The sequence below is a fragment of the Ornithorhynchus anatinus genome, chromosome 4, assembly GCF_004115215.2.
Source record: "Ornithorhynchus anatinus isolate Pmale09 chromosome 4, mOrnAna1.pri.v4, whole genome shotgun sequence".
Classification (NCBI taxonomy): Eukaryota; Metazoa; Chordata; class Mammalia; order Monotremata; family Ornithorhynchidae; genus Ornithorhynchus; species Ornithorhynchus anatinus.
Genome location: NC_041731.1, coordinates 91,148,487 through 91,166,663, shown reverse-complemented (window position 1 = coordinate 91,166,663; position 18,177 = coordinate 91,148,487). Strand labels below are relative to the sequence as shown.

General features: G+C 42.9%; 1 protein-coding gene across 1 annotated transcript in view; it reads right to left on the bottom strand.

Moving 5' to 3' along the window:
* The window catches only part of DPYD (dihydropyrimidine dehydrogenase), an 832,560-nt gene that overhangs the window by 396,014 nt on the left and 418,369 nt on the right, over nucleotides 1-18,177 (bottom strand). The window contains exon 12 of the mRNA XM_029062931.2: nucleotides 15,306-15,490. Coding sequence (XP_028918764.1) covers nucleotides 15,306-15,490 — 185 coding nt within the window. The remainder of the gene's footprint in view (nucleotides 1-15,305; nucleotides 15,491-18,177) is intronic.

The window sequence follows — 18,177 nt, the reverse complement described above, 5'->3', positions numbered from 1 at the left end:
CCTCCAAGTACTGCATCAAAGTCAGCAGTTCACAGAACTACAGGATTAAGCAGTTTTTGCTGCTGACAACCTTTAAACTTCTCTGACCTCATCACATCCACTCAATCTCCTCCCTCCAATTAGCCCACCCTTTTCTTTCCTTGCCAGCGCAGCCCCTCATCCCCCTCTATCCAACCCTTTCCCACACCTCACGGTATTCCTTTCCTCCTCCCCTAGTCCTTTTCCTGTCCTTCTCTGTACCTGTCCCTTCTTCCCAGAAGCAGCGTGGCTCAGTGGAAAGAGCCCGGGATTGGCAGTCAGAGGTCATGGGTTAGAACCCCCGCTCTGCCACTTGTCAGCTGTGTGACTGTGGGCAAGTCACTTCACTTCTCTGTGCCTCAGTTACCTCATCTGTAAAATGGGGATTAACTGTGAGCCTCACGTGGGAAACCTGATTACCCTGTATCTCCCCCAGCGCTTACAACAGTGCTCTGCACATAGTAAGTACTTAACAAATACCAACATTATTATTTCCCTGTACCACTCCTCATTCTCCTCCACAAGTTATGCCGGCCCCCGTCAGCTCACTCTTATCCAACTCCTCCCCAGCCTTCAAGCCTTTCCCATCCACAATCCCCATTCCCTACCTTCAATCAAGTGCAACCTCTGGAACCGGCTCCATCATTGGAAAGCTTCCCTTCAACCTTGACTCATTCCTGCCACAATCACCGATCCTCCTCGCCATCACTGAAACCTCTCTCGTTGACATTATCGTTTTTTTAAGCTCTCCGCTGCCCCTTCGCCTATGTCCTTTCCACAACCCGAGGCTCTGGCCTGAAACTCCCTTCCCCTTCAAATGTGACAGACCATTCAATACTCGCCACATCTTCAAAGCCTTATTATAATCAAATAACCTCCCAGAAGTCTTATTAAATCAAATATCTTCTTAGAGGCCTTTCCTGACTATGCCCTCATTTCCCCTACTCCCTCTTCCTTCTTCATCACCTATGTACTTAGATCTGTACCTTTTAAGCTCCTCTTATTCACCCCACCCTCCGCTTCACAGCATTTATGCATGTATCCATAATTTTAATATCTGTTAATCCCCTCTAGACTTGCTTCTTCTGGGAAGGGAACATATCTACCAACTCTATTGTATTGCATTCTCCCAAGTGATTACTACAGGGCTCTGCTAACAGTAGGCACTCAATAAATACCACCATTCTCAATCACCTTGTCCCCTCTTATCTTACTTTGCTGATTTCCTACTACAACCCAGAATGCTCACTTTGCTCTGCTAACACCGATCTACTCAATGAACCTTGATCTCATCTATGTCACCTCTGAGTCCCTACAATACCCTGTCTCTGACTTGCAACTCCCTCATCCATCATATCCAACAGATCATAAAAATAATAATAATGTTGGTAATTGTTAAGTGCTTGCTATGTGCAGAGCACTGTTCTAAGCACTGGGGTAGATACAGGGTCATCAGATTGTCCCACGTGAGGCTCACAGTCTTAATCCCCATTTTGCAGATGAGGGAACTGAGGCACAGAGAAGTTAAATGACTTGCCCATACTCAGCAGGCAAGTGGCAGAGCCAGGATTCGAACCCATGACCTCTGACTCCCAAGCCCGTGCTCTTTCCACTGAGCCACATTGCTTCTCCCCACCTCAGACAGTTACTAAAATCACATCTCCTCTAAGAGCCTCCCCCAACTAAGCCTTCATTTTTTATTATTACTATTGTCACAATTGTTATTTTCACGGTATTTGTTAATCACTTACTATGCCAAACACTGTTCTAGGTCCTGGGTAGATAAAAGATATTTAAGTTACTAAGTGTCAGGGCCTGTCCCTGACCTGATTAACCTTTCATTCATTCATTCGGTTGATTGTGCGCTTACTGTATGCTGAGCACCTTACTAAGCACTCAATAAATACAATCAACCGAATGAATGAATGAAAAGTTAATCAGGTCAGGGACAGGCCCTGTCCCACATGGGGCACACAGTCTTTCCCCTAAGGCCTCTCCCTTCTGTTTCACCTTTGAACTTAGATTTGTACCCTTCAAGCATTTGATATTCACAGGAAAATAGTTGAACACATCTCAGGATAATTACTTAATTCATAGTTTATTATTATTGGTAATTATAAATTTTAGCATCACTGTAGAGTTGAGTAGACGTAGCAAAGTTGAAAACCACTACTATTCAATGTTTATCTATACCATGTTGTTGTCCATTTTAGATTTCAGGTTCCTAGCGGGCACGAATTGTGTCTACTTGCTTAGTTGAGCAAGCATTGTGTGGTTTCACACATATGGTTGCTTGATAAGTCTTTCTTGGCAAATGTCACAATGGTATGGCACAGTGTAAATATATGTCTTTGTAATGATGATTAAGACGTGGTACAGAGTGATTAGATTTTTCCAGCTTCCACCTGTAGGATATGAACTCTGGGAACAATGGCAGCAAAGAGAGCAACCCAAACTGCTGATTCCAGGAAGATGTACAACAAGCTAAGGGTTCGGCACAGATTCAGCCACCAATTGTCTCAGACTTCTTAGTCTATTCCTCAACTATTCCACCCCTTTTAGAGAATGAGGTATTCCCCAAGAGATCACTGTGAAAAAGTTTCATATTTTGCCCTATTTGTCATGCTGCAGAAAGGCCTAAATATCAGTTGCAGAATAAGAATTTCCGGGCTTTTGCCATTTCCACTAGATTCTCCTCTTGTTGTCGTAAGGGGGACGCTCGCTATCTTTTCAGCAGTGCTTCTTAAGTGGATTCTGCAACCATTTAAAGCCCGTGGTTGGCAGGCAGCCCGGACCTCGAGTTCTTCAGTCTCTATTCCCACCACTGGTCGTGTTGTGCTGTGGAAGCTTCCCTTTTGGATTGTATCTGATGAGCTTCAAGGTATCAGCGATGCATTTATTCCTTTGTCGTAAGCCTTTTTATAATTTCAGACACATTTACTGTAAAAAAATCTCTGTAGTTTCCTTGTGTTTCTCACAATCTTTACAAGGTCTTAGAAGAACAGCTACGAGCATGTATGTTGGTACCTACTGTGGCAATTTCTTGCTCCCATGAAACAGTAATGACAGTTAGGGCCCCTCATGGCAGCAATAGAAAAATCTTTCAGATTGTATAATCAACTGTGAGGGAGTCAATAAAGTACCACTGCAGGCCCTCTCTCTTTGATAAGCGGAAGATTGGGATAGTAATTACAAATTGGAGTGTGGCAGGCTATTTCTATTTAGTTTTCCAGTTCAGTGTGGTATAATGATTTCCTCTAAAATTCTGCATTGTGTTTAAGTGGACATTGAACTCTTCCCAGAATTACACCTTTTAGTCATTGGTCATTCTGGGATCTATCTGTTCTGCATAGAATCTTTCTCTCCAATTGCAATAACACTTTCTTCTACTCTCCTCCATTTATAATAACTAATAATAATGGTAATTATGGCATTTGTTAAGCATTTACCATGTGCAGAGCACTGTTCTAAGCACTGGGGTAGATACAGGGTAATCAGATTGTCCCATTTTTTAATCCCCATTTTTACAGATGAGGTAACTGAGGCACAGAGGAGTGAAGTGTCTTGCCCAAAGTCACTCCACTGACCAGTGACAGAGCTGGGATTAGAACCTATGACCTCTGACTCCCAAGCCCGGGCTCTTTCCATTAAGCCACGCTGCTTGTCTTAACACCTGACAAGGGTTTGACAATCTTAGTGACCTCAAACTTAACATGTCTAATATAGAACTCCTCATATCTGCACTCAAACCTTGTTCTCCCCTTGACTTCCTCATCACTGTAGACAACACCACCATCCTCCCTGTCTCACAAGCCAGTAACCTTGGTATTATTCTCATTTCTCAACTCATTTCTCTCATTTAACCCACTATGTCACCAAATCCTGTTGGTTCAACGCTCACAACCTCGATGAAATCTGCCCTTTCCTCTCCACCCAAATTGCTCCCAGGTTAATCCAAGCATTTATCCAATACTTCCGTGATTCCTGCATCAGCCTCCTCACTGACCTTCCTGCTTCCTGTCTCTCCCCACTTCAGTCCATATTTCATTCTACAGTCCAAATGGTTTTTATATTGTACCCTCCTAAGTGCTCTGTACCTAATAAATGCTCAGTAAAAGGCAGATTGATATTGTACTTTCCCAAGCCCTTAGAACAGTGTTCTGCACACAGTAAGTGCTCAATAAAAACAATTCATTGATCAGTCAATATTCTCCCTCCATGTGTGAATCATATAAATATTCCTGATGACTCAATCACTGACTGATTGCTATCACTCCTCAACTCCACTGCCCTCCTGCTTCACCTCAGTTTACTCACTCACCAACTTGGACATATGCTTAATCTCATCATCTCTAGTTACTCTAAAATTTCTATCCTCACCGACTCTAAAATCCCTCTATTTGACCACACCGGCCTCACCGGCCTTCTCTTCCACACACCTCCTTCTGGCAAATCTGTGCTCTTCCCCAAAAGAGGCTCCCAATCTTTCGAACCCGACGGTATTTTAATGATGGCATTTGTTAAGCACGTACTATGTGCTAAGCACTGTTCTGTGCACTGGAGTAGATACAAGAAAATCAGATTGTCCCACGTGGGGCTCACAGTCTTAATCCTCATTATACAGATGAGGTAACTGAGGTCCAGAGAAGTGACTTGCCCAAAGTCAGACAAGATCCAAGTCCTGCTGACTCCCAGGCCCATGCTCAATCAACTAGGCCACACTGCCTCTTGTTAGCACCTTGAGGGAAGTGCTCTTCTACAAACTTCATACTCTCCTGAGCACGAAGTACTCTACTCCAGCTGTAATAAGTGTTCAATAAGTAGCAGTGATGTATTGATTGGGGCAGCAGGTATATTCAACCTCTGAGGGAATGGAGACAGTGGTAAAGGAGGGTAGAAGGGTAGGTTCAAATGTATTTAGAAGGTAAGAAGGGATGGAGGTCAGGGTTTCTGTTTGATGCTGATGGGCAACCTCTGAAGGTTTTGAGGAGTGGAAAGGTGGGGACTGAATGGTCCTGTGTCATAACTAGGACATTGGAATAAATGTTAGGGAGTGGGGTTTGGGCAGAGAAGCAGTGTGGCTCAGTGGGAAGAGTCCGGGCTTTGGAGTCAGAAGTCATGGGTTCGAACCCCAGCTCTGCCACTTAGCTGTGTGACTGTGGGCAAGTCACTTCACTTCTCTGTGCCTCAGTTACCTCATCTGTAAAACGGGGATGAGGACTGTGAGCCTCACATGGAAAACCTCATTCCCCTGTATCTACCCCAGCACTTAGGACAGTGTTCTGCATGTAGTAAGTGCTTAACAAATACCAACATTATCATTATTAGTCCAAACCGTCCCTTCCATCTCCCCACTCTGGGCTTTAGTTCTCCCCCTATGCTTAGAGTCAGTTGCTTTTTCCTTATTTCACTCTTCTCTTTCCCTTTATTTCACTCCCAGGCACAGTCCTAATTAGAAATGATCCATTTCCTCAGATCTCTTTTCAGAGCCTCCCACCCTTAAAAGCCTTACTGAAGGCACCTCTCTTCCAGGACACTTTCCCAGACTAAGCCCCACCTTTCCTCATCTCCCACTCCCTTCTGCCTCACCCTGACTTGCTCTGTTTTTTCCTCCCGTCCTCCCCACCCCACAGCATTTATGTATATAAATGCTTATGTATATATCTAATCCCAGGGCTCCTGTCTCCCAGGTTCTCTGGCTAGAGACATAGAAGTGTTTCTTCCAAACATTTGCAAAGTTGTGATTGGCATAGTGCAATGCTTATAAATAGCAAGTGCTCAATATTAATTAATAATAATGATAATGTTGATATTTGTTAAGCGCTTACTATGTACAGAGCACTGTTCTAAGCGCCAGGGTAGATACAGGGTAATCAGGTTGTCCCATGTGAGGCTCACAGTTAATTCCCATTTTACAGATGAGGTAACTGAGGCACAGAGAAGTTAAGTGACTTGCCCACAGGCACACAGCTGACAAGTGGCAGAGTTGGGAGTCAAACCCATGACCTCTGACTTCGAAGCCCAGGCTCTTTATACTATTAACATGGTGAAGATTGCATTTAGGAAGCACTCCTTTCATCGCCCATATTTATATAAAATGTTGTCTTTTAATCCTGGAAAGCTACCATATAATTCAGTAGACTTTTAGAAGGTCTCCCAAATAAAATTTCACCCCCAATCCTCTCTGTCTGTTTCAACTATAGCTTGCTTAGGTTTTCAACTGATGAAATCTCAGGGCCTTTAGTCGGTTTAGACACCAAAATTCTTCCTTGCCCAGATGCATCCTGGGTGTTTGCTTTGGTTTATCTGTAGTACATAATAGTAAATGTAATACTTCTACTACGACTAATAAAAATAGTGGTATTTGTTAAACACTTATGTCCCTAAGCACTGTACTCTGTACCAAACTTTCAGGTAGAGACAAGACAGCTTGGACAGATATCTCATATAGGGCTCCCAATCCAAGGGGATGGGAGACCAGGTACTGAATCTCCAGTCTACAGATGAGGGAACTGAGGCACAGAGAAGTTAAGTGATTTGCCCAAGGTGACACAGTCGCCAAGTGGCGGAGCCAGGATTAGAATACAGGTCCTGACTCCCAGGCTTGTGCCATTAAGCCACATTACTTCTACTCTTTCTCTTGCCAATAATTTGCCTCCATGGCCTATTAGCCCTCAGAGATAATTTTAATATCATCTCCTCTAGGGCTTCAGACTGGTTTTACTCTACGAGCAATTCTGCCACCTCATCCCACAAGTTATTTGCATACTGTTGCTCTCACTGCATTCTGTTTCCATGCCATAAAACTTCTATCTTTACAGAAAGAGTTTTAATTTGGATCAATTTTCAGGCAAGCCATTAGCTTTAATAATGGGCTGGAATTCTATCTAAGCCACCAAATGGGTATCATCATTATTTATTAGCCATAGTGTTTCTGCACCTTATCTCCATCGTGATTTCCCCTGTCTCAAGCCTCTCCATAGCTCATTTAGAGTAAAAATACATTTTATTTCCCAAAATGGAAAAAAAGCTGCTCTAATCAGGAGAAGGATATCAATGGAAAATAAGCTGACTCTCTGGAGGCATCACTATCCTGAAATTTTAAAACTGTTGATATGCTACCCAAAGAAAATCATCAAACAAGGCCAAATTCTTCTCTTCTCAAATGCAGGGTTTTCTTCTTTTTAATATTGACATTTATCAGGGGTTTCAGTGGATTTGGCTCATCTGACTAGCAAATACCGTTTCCTCTTCATGGAACAGAAATAAGGTTAAAGGCACAGTACCCATATTAGTGAAGGACTTAAGTCATCATAATACTATGATCCCAGTTGAGTGAAGTACATTTAACTAGCCTGGAGGCAGCAATTTGCCATGAAATACGGCAAGATTATCTTTTCCAGCATTCCAAGGTCTTACCCGGGATCCAGTGTGCTCAAAGTAGTCTTTTTATTGATAGTCATTGTTTTCAACACTGACATGGTCAAAGATTTATACAAATCCTCCTTTAACCTAGGATTTTAAGTGTATCAACCAAAAGGGAATTTATTTTAATGAATCGTAAGATTTCAATAAATTTGTCATTCTAAAAGCCTTACGATCTTATCCTAGGGGAGAAAGAGACAGCCCGATTGATGAGATTATTTTGCTCTGAGGCCCTGGAGGTTTCAAAAATTAATACAGGACCAAAGGAGGACACTTTCCCTGATGGTGTGTTCATTCCACAAGTGCTAACACGTTGGAGGAGGCTTTCAATCTTTACCTTCACAATAAAGTGGCCTTTCTGGCTCGTCCATTCACAAGTAGTACCCTAACTGGCAAACTAGGCCAAAGTGTTGCCTATTCTGACACGGCAGCCGGATTTCACAGGGGCTGTTACCCCCTGCCCCTCCCCTCTCCCCCCCAAAATGCCTCTTGGCTACCCATTCATCTAACAGCTGGAAAGATGACACTTGACATTTGGAAACTTTTGTGCGAAGATTGCTGCAAGGCTTTCCCATTAGCTTCCTGGTGAGACTGTAAGGTCGAATAAACTGCCTCAAAACCTGCAAAGGGTAACAAAAATGTTCTAATATTAAAGCCTGTTCCATTTAAATTTCTAATTCTCAGGGCCATAGCTCTTCTGGTTTTGACAACCCCGAAGAGTATCTTTCACAGGAAAACAGGGCTTTTGAAGAGGTTGGCGTGCATACAGAGATACTGTGACACTATGATTCCGAGAGCCCACTTTGAATAAGAAACACTCGGTAGCATTAGAGATTTTCCAGCTCTCTTCCTTATCCATGACACAAGGGAAAGAGAAGACCAAATCAATGCAGTAAGCGAGCCATTTTATGTGCTCAAGTTTATGCCCGACTCTGCTGCAGTCACTTTTCAGCCAAAGGCAGAAACACCTCCTACTGAAGCAACGTCTTCAAGTCCCTGTCAGGTTTTACACAGTTCTCACCGTATTTGCAAGCCTAAGTGGATGACTGAAACCTGTATGGTGATTGACCATTTTTTAAAATGATGGCAAAACATCTAGATTTGGTCTGGGCAGTTTTAGGATTGCATGATTTGAGAGTTCATTATGGATTTTTTTTTTCCCCCTGCAGTGACTATTCTGTCAAGTCAAATACAGTCTTTCAGAAAAGACAATTACTTCAGGAAGGTCGCAAATCAGAAAACTCCCTAAAGGCAGTGTAGAAGCAAAAGTCCCTCAAATAATCTAGCAAATCATAAAAACCACAGGAAGCTAGAGATTTCATTTACTGATAAGCATTCATATGCTTTCAATTGGCTTTCTTGGCAATGATCCTTTTGCCTCTGTTGAACTTTGAATTTCCAATCTTCAAAGATTTCTTTCCATTGTCTTTTCATTTTGTTATCTCAGTATATCCTGAGCTAGAAGATTAACAAGAGTCAAAAGGCCTCCCTAAATGTTCAGTGACATAGCCAAGTACAGGTGAAATTAATAAGCAATTCAAAAAAGAAATATAAAACACTTGAAAGAGATGCAGAGTGGTTTCAAAGAAATAAGATTTATGAATGCTTTGGGTTTCAATCGCAATTTAATTATGGGGGGTGATTTTTTAAAAAGTCCCTTTTTAAGAATCAGTTTAATAAGAGGGAACTCTCACTACCAATCCTGGACAAGACTGGGAAGTAGTGTGAAGTTGTGGAAAGAGAACAGGCCTGGGTTCTAATCCTGCTTCTGCTAACTGCTTGCCATGGCACCTTGGCCAAGTCACTTAACTTCTCTCTTGGTTTCTTCAATTGTAAAATGAAGATCCGAAACCTGATCTTCTTTCTCCCTTAGAGTGTGAGTCCCATGTGGGACAGGGACTGTGTTTGACCTGCTAAATTCTATCTACCCTAGCACTTAGGACAGTGCATGATACACAGCAAGCCAATTAATACCACCATTATTATTAAGAAAGTCTTCTACAGCCAATGACGTGACTCAGCCCATTCACCTGATTCTAAGTTGATCAAGGTTACTGAAAGAGGAGACAATAATAATAGTGATAAAAATTTGTTAAGTGCTTACTATGTGCCAAGTACTTTTCTAAGCGCTGGGATGGATACAAGGTTATCAGGTTGTCCCAATTGGGGTTCACAGTATTAATCTCCATTTAACAGATGAGGTAACTGAGGCACAGAGAAGTTAAGTAACTTGTCCAAAGTCACTCCGCTGACAAGTCGCGGAGCGGGATTTGAACCCACAACCTCTGACTCCCAAGCCCAGGCTCTTTTCACTAAGCCTTCCTTTAGGATTCAGCTTTTTTCTTCTCTTGCTAAAACTTCCACAATAATTGCCCTTTAGTACTAATGAGGGTGACTTTTGTGGCAAGGTGTCACCCGTCACCCAGGGATGGGTTCGTTCAGAATCAGCATGGTGAGAGAGAGAGAGAGAGAAAGAGAGAAAGAGAGAGAGAGAGAGGCCGGGGACAGAAACCCTGAGGTTTGTATAAAATTTATTCCACAAGGCCAATTGAGTTATTTGATTATTTAGACACAACAAAATGAATTTCCCTTTTGGGAGGAATATGATTATTGGTGATGTTAGAGCTTCCCTAACGGGAGGAATATACTCGTATGTTACTCGGGCATGGTAGAACACCTGGGCCCACCCAGGCAGAATTGATTTATTAATTGCCCACATGTGGTTATGTGGCTAGCTCTCACCCATGTGCCCTTCCCACTTGAGAGAAGTCCACTTCTGCGTTCCCCGCACGTGGTGAGGCAGCTACCTCCCACCATGTGCACGCCCCAGTCGGGAGGAATCCACTTAGGTGTTGCATAATAATAATGTAATAATGTTGGTATTTGTTAAGCGCTTACTATGTGCAGAGCACTGTTCTAAGCGCTGGGGTAGATACAGGGTAATCAGGTTGTCCCACGTGAGGCTCACAATTAATCCCCATTTTACAGATAAGGGAACTGAGGCACAGAGAAGTTAAGTGACTTGCCCACAGTCACACAGCTGACAAGTGGCAGAGCCGGGAGTCGAACCCATGACCTCTGACTCTGAAGCCCAGGCTCTTTCCACTGAGCCACGCTGCTTCCCCATGGAAGCTACCCATGGCGAAGCACCTGGCTTCCAGCCCCACGAGCGTTCGACAGGATGGGTCACTCACACATTCCACGGCTTCTCACTTGGTACAGGCAGAGTGGCCTTCTCACACTCTGGCCAGAGGCAACCTGCAGCTGCTGCTGCAAGTCCCCATCCTCTGCCCAGAAGGTTAGAGGCTGCAGGGATTTATCACCTGTGCTCTTAGACCATTCCAGCTCCTGGCCTCAGTTTATCCCATCTCTGCCCTCCCACCTCCGCTTTACCTAATTTGATTAGCATGGGGGCGAGGGACACTTTCTATATTGCCAGTTTGGGCCGTCAATCTGGAAATTTTGGTTGTGGGGGCGGAATCCCACCCTCACTTCTGAGTTCTGCCTGCTGGCTCAGGAGGTCACGAGATAGCATTTGACCATGAGATGGTCAGTACCCCAGAGTCACCTTGGGACACATGGGTACGTGTCTTCTGAAATCATAAAATGATTCTGCATTGTTTTTGAACAGCCAGCAAAGCCGATAAGTTTCTGTCACTTTTGACTTAGGGCAGATTCAAACTGATGACTAACGGTGAAAGTTTCTCTATCCCAACACCTGTCCCCTGAAACATTTTCCTGAATCAATCGTTCAGGATTCTAGCAGTCCAGTCATAAAAAAAAAATTAAACTGTGGATAAGGAAGCCATTTTGGGTAGAAATAAGTAATCGCCCTCTAAATATATTGATTTACAAGGATTTTTAGCTCAGTACAAAGTATCAGAAGCATTCCACTTTAAGCAATTTGACATACCCATCTTTTGGAAATGAACCTGTCTACTGTAATGCCGAATTGGGAAGTGACCCCTGCACAGACAAATATATTTCAGAGATCATCCCCAAGTTTGCAGATGATGACACCAACAACATTTTAACTTCCCTGCCAATAGGATCTTACAGGGACAAATAAGGAAAAAAGTATCCTAAGGGAAAAAATGGATAATCTGGGAAGGAGGATAACCAACTCATTCACTGGAAAAGAAGCCAAACATTTAAAACATGTAGCATTTACACCAAACAAAATATATTTAATGCTCTTTTATAATGATAGTATTATCACCTAACCCTAAATCACGATACGCAAGCTCAGCTGTCTTTATGATTACTTCATCTGTAAAGCCTTATTAAAACCTCATCTCCTTGAAGGGGCCTTCCTCCTCTCCCACTCCCTTCTGTGTCACCCTTGCACTTAATAATAATAATGATGATGATGATAGCATTTAAGTGCTTACTACGTGCACAGCACTGTTCTAAGCAGTGGGGAGGATACAAGGTGATCAGGTTATCCCATGTGGGGCTCAAAGTCTTAATGTTCATTTTCCAGATGAGGTAACTGAGGCACAGAGAAGTGAAGTGAGTTGTCCAACCAAAGTCACAGAGCTGACAAGCGGAGGAGCCAGGATTTGAATCCATGAGCACTGACTCCCTTTATTCACGCCGCTCTGAGCCCCGCAGTACTTATGACTATCTGTAATTTATTCAATTATATCACTGTCTGTCACCGTCTTTTAGACTGTAAGCTCTTTGTAGGCAGCAAACATACATCTTTGTCATATTGCACTCTCCAAAGAGTTTAGTGCAGTGCTCTATGAATGAATACAATTAAATTAATTCCTTCACCATACTGTCAAAGCCATGCTTTGCAAATACAGTGCAAAGTACTCTGAGGTGTCTATTGCTTTACTGTATTCTCCCAAGTGCTTAGTAGAGTGCTCTGCACACAGTAAGCACTCAATAAATAGGAATGAATGAATGGAAGATGAAATAGCTTGGTGTCTGCACGGAAACTATGTAGAAGGGTGAAAGGGAGGATTGATGGTTGGGCACGGAGGAACCAGATAATGTTCCGCAGCCTTGAGGCTGGCCCAGAGCCTTTGGGAAGGGAAGGGAACAACAAGGAAGCTGGAAGACCAGGCAAGGATGAGGTCCTGGGACTGGAGCAGTCAACCTGATGTCCGACCATGAGAGCGCCCGGGGTCTGGAATGGATCCCTCCACAGCCCATATCTCCCTGATCTCCTTAATCTCCAATGGGTCTCCTGTTTACCAGAGCAAGACAGCTTAGTTTATAATTTAGGTATTTAAGCGCTTAATATGTGCCTAATACAGTTCTACGTACTGGGGCAGATACAAGGTAATCAGGGCGGACACAGTCCCTGTCCCACATCAGGCTCAAAGCCTTAATCGCCATTTTGGAGATGAGGTACCTGAGGCACAGAGAAATTAAGTCACTTTCCCAAGGTCATATAGCAGACTCCCAGGCCTGTGCTCCACCCACTATGCCATTACATTTCCTCCTGCCTTCAGAATAGCTCTACCTGGGTGTCCCACCAACACCAAAAAAATAAACACAGCCAAAACAGAACTCCTTAACTTCCCACCCAAACTCTGTCATCCCCTTGTCTTTCTCATTCTGGGAAAGGAACATGACCATCATCTCTGTTGTACTGCACTATCCCCAGTATTTAATACAGTGCTCTGCCCACAGTAAGCCCTCAACAAATACCACTGATGATGACATATGGGCTCCAGGAAACAAAGCATTATCCTAACAACCACAGCTAACACCTTCACATCAACCAGTCACATCAATAAATCACTCCTAAAGACTTATTTTCTTTCCATAATAACTAGTGCTTCAGAAATATGCAAAATCATGGCTAATTTTTCCTTTTTTTTTTTTGACACATTGTGCTTCATCATGTTACCTTACACTGTCCTTTATTGCTGACCTTGTATTATCTGCTGCACATCTCTGAGTTGGGGCAATTGACAGCTAGGAAATGATGGAAAGTAGAAGTCACAAAGACTGGGGCACAAATGAAAAGCAAGCTGCATCTTTTGAACATGAAAGCATGGTATTCAGAGACAGCTTTTAGGCCACTACTACCAATGGATATTTTTGAAGGCCTCCCCAGGTACCTAAAAGGTACCTCTGCTCAGGGTCCGCTAAACATCTTTCACCAGTGGGCAATGAATTGTGGGTGTGAAGGGGCCCACCTTCCCTGTTCCAGCAGCCCAGATTGTTCTTGGTTTCTGAGACACTGGAATGGAACATGTTGTGGGGATCTTATAGTCATGATAATAATCATCCACCCAATATTTCCAATGATAATAGCAGGCTGGGTTTCACAATTCCAAAGCTTGCCAATATATTATTTCATTCTCAAAAGTATCTTCATTCTACAGGACTTTCTTGCAAAAGTTCCAGTTTTCTTTCCCATTTGCTTATGAACAATGCCCTGAAGAGACTAACCAGAGAATTGCTTATTTGCATTCCTAATGACCAAAATAATTTAGAAGAGCATTAACCGTTGAACTTCTTGACTTTTGCCTGTGACAGTCTGTACCTTTATTATGACAGATTTTCTAATCAGCAAATGAACATACTGGGACATATGTAATAGGTAACTGTGATCCAAATTCAAGCAGATTCTCTTCTCCTTCCGGTGTAGCTTTTTTCCTACGTTTTGTTAATGCCTAATTTTATATCATTTAGCTCCTTAGCTGGTTGGTTCTGCCATATTGTGAGTAATGCTGAAATATTCCTTTCACTGTATTTGGCATATGGGGGTTAAAGTGAAAATATTCCCTTATTTTTCCACCTTCCAGACTCAACTGGTTTGTGACCAATTCCCTAATCCTCCAAGCCAATGGGCTCTGAAAAGCCTACAAGGAAATTCCCAGCACTAAAACCTGAGAACAGGAGAAGTACAGGGGGTAATTTAGCTCCTCTACTTCCAACTGTCCCTTTCCCACTGGTTCTTTTTCAGGCATTGGAGATGTCCAAAATCCCTAAGAAGGTGACAACACTGCTCCTGACTCATACTCATCTCCCTCATCTGTAGATGAGACTCAAATGGGCAAAGGCTGACCCACTGGATTATCCCACTGCGCTCATGCATTGGCTGACATCACACTTTGCAGCCTTACATTCCAGGCCACTATAGTTGTCTCGCTTCTCCAATTTCTCCTGAAAACACACATCCTTTAAACATAATTCACTTTGTCATCTTCATTTCCCCCTGGAAAATTACCTTTTTGCATGAGTTGGATTTCCAATAATAATAATGATAATTAATAACAACAACAATAATAATAATTCTTGTTAAGCACTAAGTGCCAAACATTGTTCTAAACTCTGGAATAGATACAAGTTAAACAGGTTGGATACAGTGACTGCCACATGGGGCCCACACTCTTAATTCCCATTTTCCAGATGATGTAATTGAGACCCACAGAAGTTAAGTGACTTACCCAACGTCACCCAGCACACAAGTGGAGAAGCCAGGATTAGAACCCAGTTCCCTCTGACTCCTAAGCCTGTGCTTTATCTACTAGGCCATGCTATTTCACCTAAACCAATAATTCCAATTGATTTGTGCATTCTGCATTTAAAACTTTATTATTTTACCATTTGGTGGAATTCAGTTAGATGATTTCACTTTATCGGTAACAGGAAAAAAATCACACTATTTGGAAAGTTACTAGGATATAATCAATAAAGAATTGCTCATTTTTTTATAACAGGTATATGAAAAGGCCACAGTAAGCATTTAACAAATACCATAATTATTATTATCATTATTATTGTTTCTTTCTGTAGTAGGAGTTCCATAAATATTTGGGAATAGGTAGCACAAAGAAATTAACAAAGGTGATTGGGAAGGAAAAAAAAACAGGAATTCTAGGTGGACATCTTACCTGCAGGTATTTGTGTATGTACCAGGAAGCCTGTTTTCCATCATTGACCGACTCCACAGTAGTGTTTGCCAGACCGGCAAGGTCACCGCCCGCAAACACCCATGGTTCGCTAGTTTGCATCGTTTCTGGATCCACTTCTGGGAGACCCCATCGGTTAAATTTGATAGGAGCCAAGGCCTCTTTAACTGGAATCAAGGAAGAGGCAAAAAAAAAAATAATCAGCCAGCAGCTTAAAATAATAATGATAATAATGTTGGTATTTGTTAAGCACCTACTATGTTCAGAGCACTGTTCTAAGTGCTGGGGTAGATAAAGGGTAACCAGGTTGTCTCACATGGGGCTCATAGTCTTAATCCCCATTTTACAGATGAGGCAATTGAGGCACAGAGAAGTTAAGTGACTTGCCCACAGTCACACAGCTGACAAGTGGCAGAGTCGGCATTCGAACCCATGATGTCTGACTTCCAAGCCCATGCTCTTTTCACTGAGCTATGCATTTGGAGATGATCGATTAAAGTCATTGAAATTCTGATGACGATTACCTTTACAACTATCATCAAACGCTTACATGTGAATTCAACAAGGTTCCCTGTTGGGTTTTAGATGTTCTGGATCTACTTCCAGCACAGGAGGTAAGATCTAGCACTTAGAACAGTGCTCAGCACATAGTAAGTGCTTAACAAATACCTTAATTATTGTACAACCCATAACCATAGAAAATTAATGACGATTTCTGTGAATAAACCACCTTATTTGGCATTTACTTGTCATACTTTCTCCCCGCCAAAATCCAGTGTACATGTTACCTCTGAAGAGCCCCAGAAGTGCCACAGAGGACATGATGCATGATCAGTCAGTCAATCTTATTTACTGAGCTCTTACTGTGTGCAGAGCACTGTACCAGGTGATCAACTGTGGCATTTGATAAACACTTACTATGGGCCAGGCACTGTACTAAGCACTGGGGTAGATATAAGCAAATAAGGCTAGACACAGTTCCTGTCCCACATGGGGCTCAGAGTCTTAATCCCCATTTTACAATGAGGGAACTGAAGTAAAGAGAAGTTGAATGACTTCCCAAGGCCACACAGCAGGCAAGTAGCAGAGCTGGAATTAGTACTTAGGTCCTTCTGACTCCCTGGTCGGTGCTGTATCCACTAGGCAATGCTGCTTCTCTAAGCATTTATATAACTATGTTTGTGAAAATATCTATATCTTTATATATATATATATAATATATATGAAAAACAATCCAACAGACACACTGCCTGCCTACGACAAGCTAGCAGTCTAGAGGACAGTGGTCAATACTACAGGAATCCTGAAAACAGCTGCCAAACATGGGCGGCACAGACCTCCAAAACTACCACACTGATCCTGCCTGCGGGTCTACAGCAATACAGGGAGACAGGGAGGCAGCATGGCCCAGTGGATAGGGCCAGGGAGTCAGCAGGATATGGGTTCTAATCCCACTCTGACACTTGTCTGCTGCTTGACCTTGGACAAGTCACTTCGCTGGGCCTCAGTTCCCTCATCTGCAAATGGGGATTGAGATTGTGAGCCGCAGGTGGGACAGGGCCTGTGTCCCACCCCATTTGCTTGTATTCACCCAACGCTTAGTAGAGTCCCTGGCACATAGTAAGCACTTAACAAATACCATTATTATCATTACCATCAACACAGCCCAGCACAGACACTGCACCTGTGTCATTTTGGCTGTTAGAAATTCTTACATGCACTTTTTGGTGTACAGCTTCTCTGTCTGTCTATTCACGTGCTTTACCCACGTCCCAGCAGGAGCGTGACTGCCGACAGAGAGCCAGGACCACTGTGCAAACCATTAGCACTCTAATCAATTCTTCTGTATAGAGCCTTGGTCCCAATCTTCATACCTGGACTGAGGCTAGTGCATTATTAAAGTTGGGAGAATTATCAGTGGCGGGGGCCTTCTTTCTTAAGCACATGACAACGATGGTAATTGTTAAGCACTTACTATGTGCCAAGCACTCTTCTAAGCACTGGGGGAGATAATCAGGTTGCCCCACATGGGGCTCATAGTCTTCATCCCCATTTTTCAAATGAGGTCGCTGAGGCTTAGAGAAGTTAAGTGACTTGCCCAAAGTCACACAGCCGATAAATTGGCGGATCCGGGATTAGAACTCACAACCTCTGACTCCCAAGCCTGTGCACACTTAAATTTATACCGTGCCGCTCGAACCACACCATCACCAATGGCTTTAAAGGGCTCAATCAGCTCTCTCCCTCCTACTGAACTTCCTCCTCTCCCACTTTGATCCAGCCCTCACGCTTCACTCCTCAAATACCAACCATTCTACTCACCATCCCGCCTCTCTCGCCACTGATCCTCTGCTCATGCCCTCTCTCCAACCTGGAACTTCCTTCATTTCTATACTATATCTAAAAGACCTCCACTCTCTCCATATTCAAAGACCTACTAAAATCATATCTCTTCCGGTTAGACTTTCCTAATTAATCCCTCACCTCCTCACCCATTTTTTCTTACCTTCTGCATCACCCTGAATTTAAATTCCTACCTCCTAGGTAGTGTAATACTCACCCTCCCCAAACAGCAATTACATAGACATGTAAACATATGTACACAGCACTTACATGTTCATCTCTATTATTCCAAGCACTTAGCACAGTGTCCTGCATACAATAAATGCTCAATTAATTGACTGATTAAAAATCAGGCATAGTATTGGGGGAGAGGTCAAAGTGGAACACTGCTTTTACGCCTAGAACCTTGATTTCAAGGATTACTCATTCATTCGATTGTTTTTATTGAGTGTTTACTGTTGCAGAGGACTATACTAAGCGCTTGGAACATACAATTCGGCAACAGATAGAA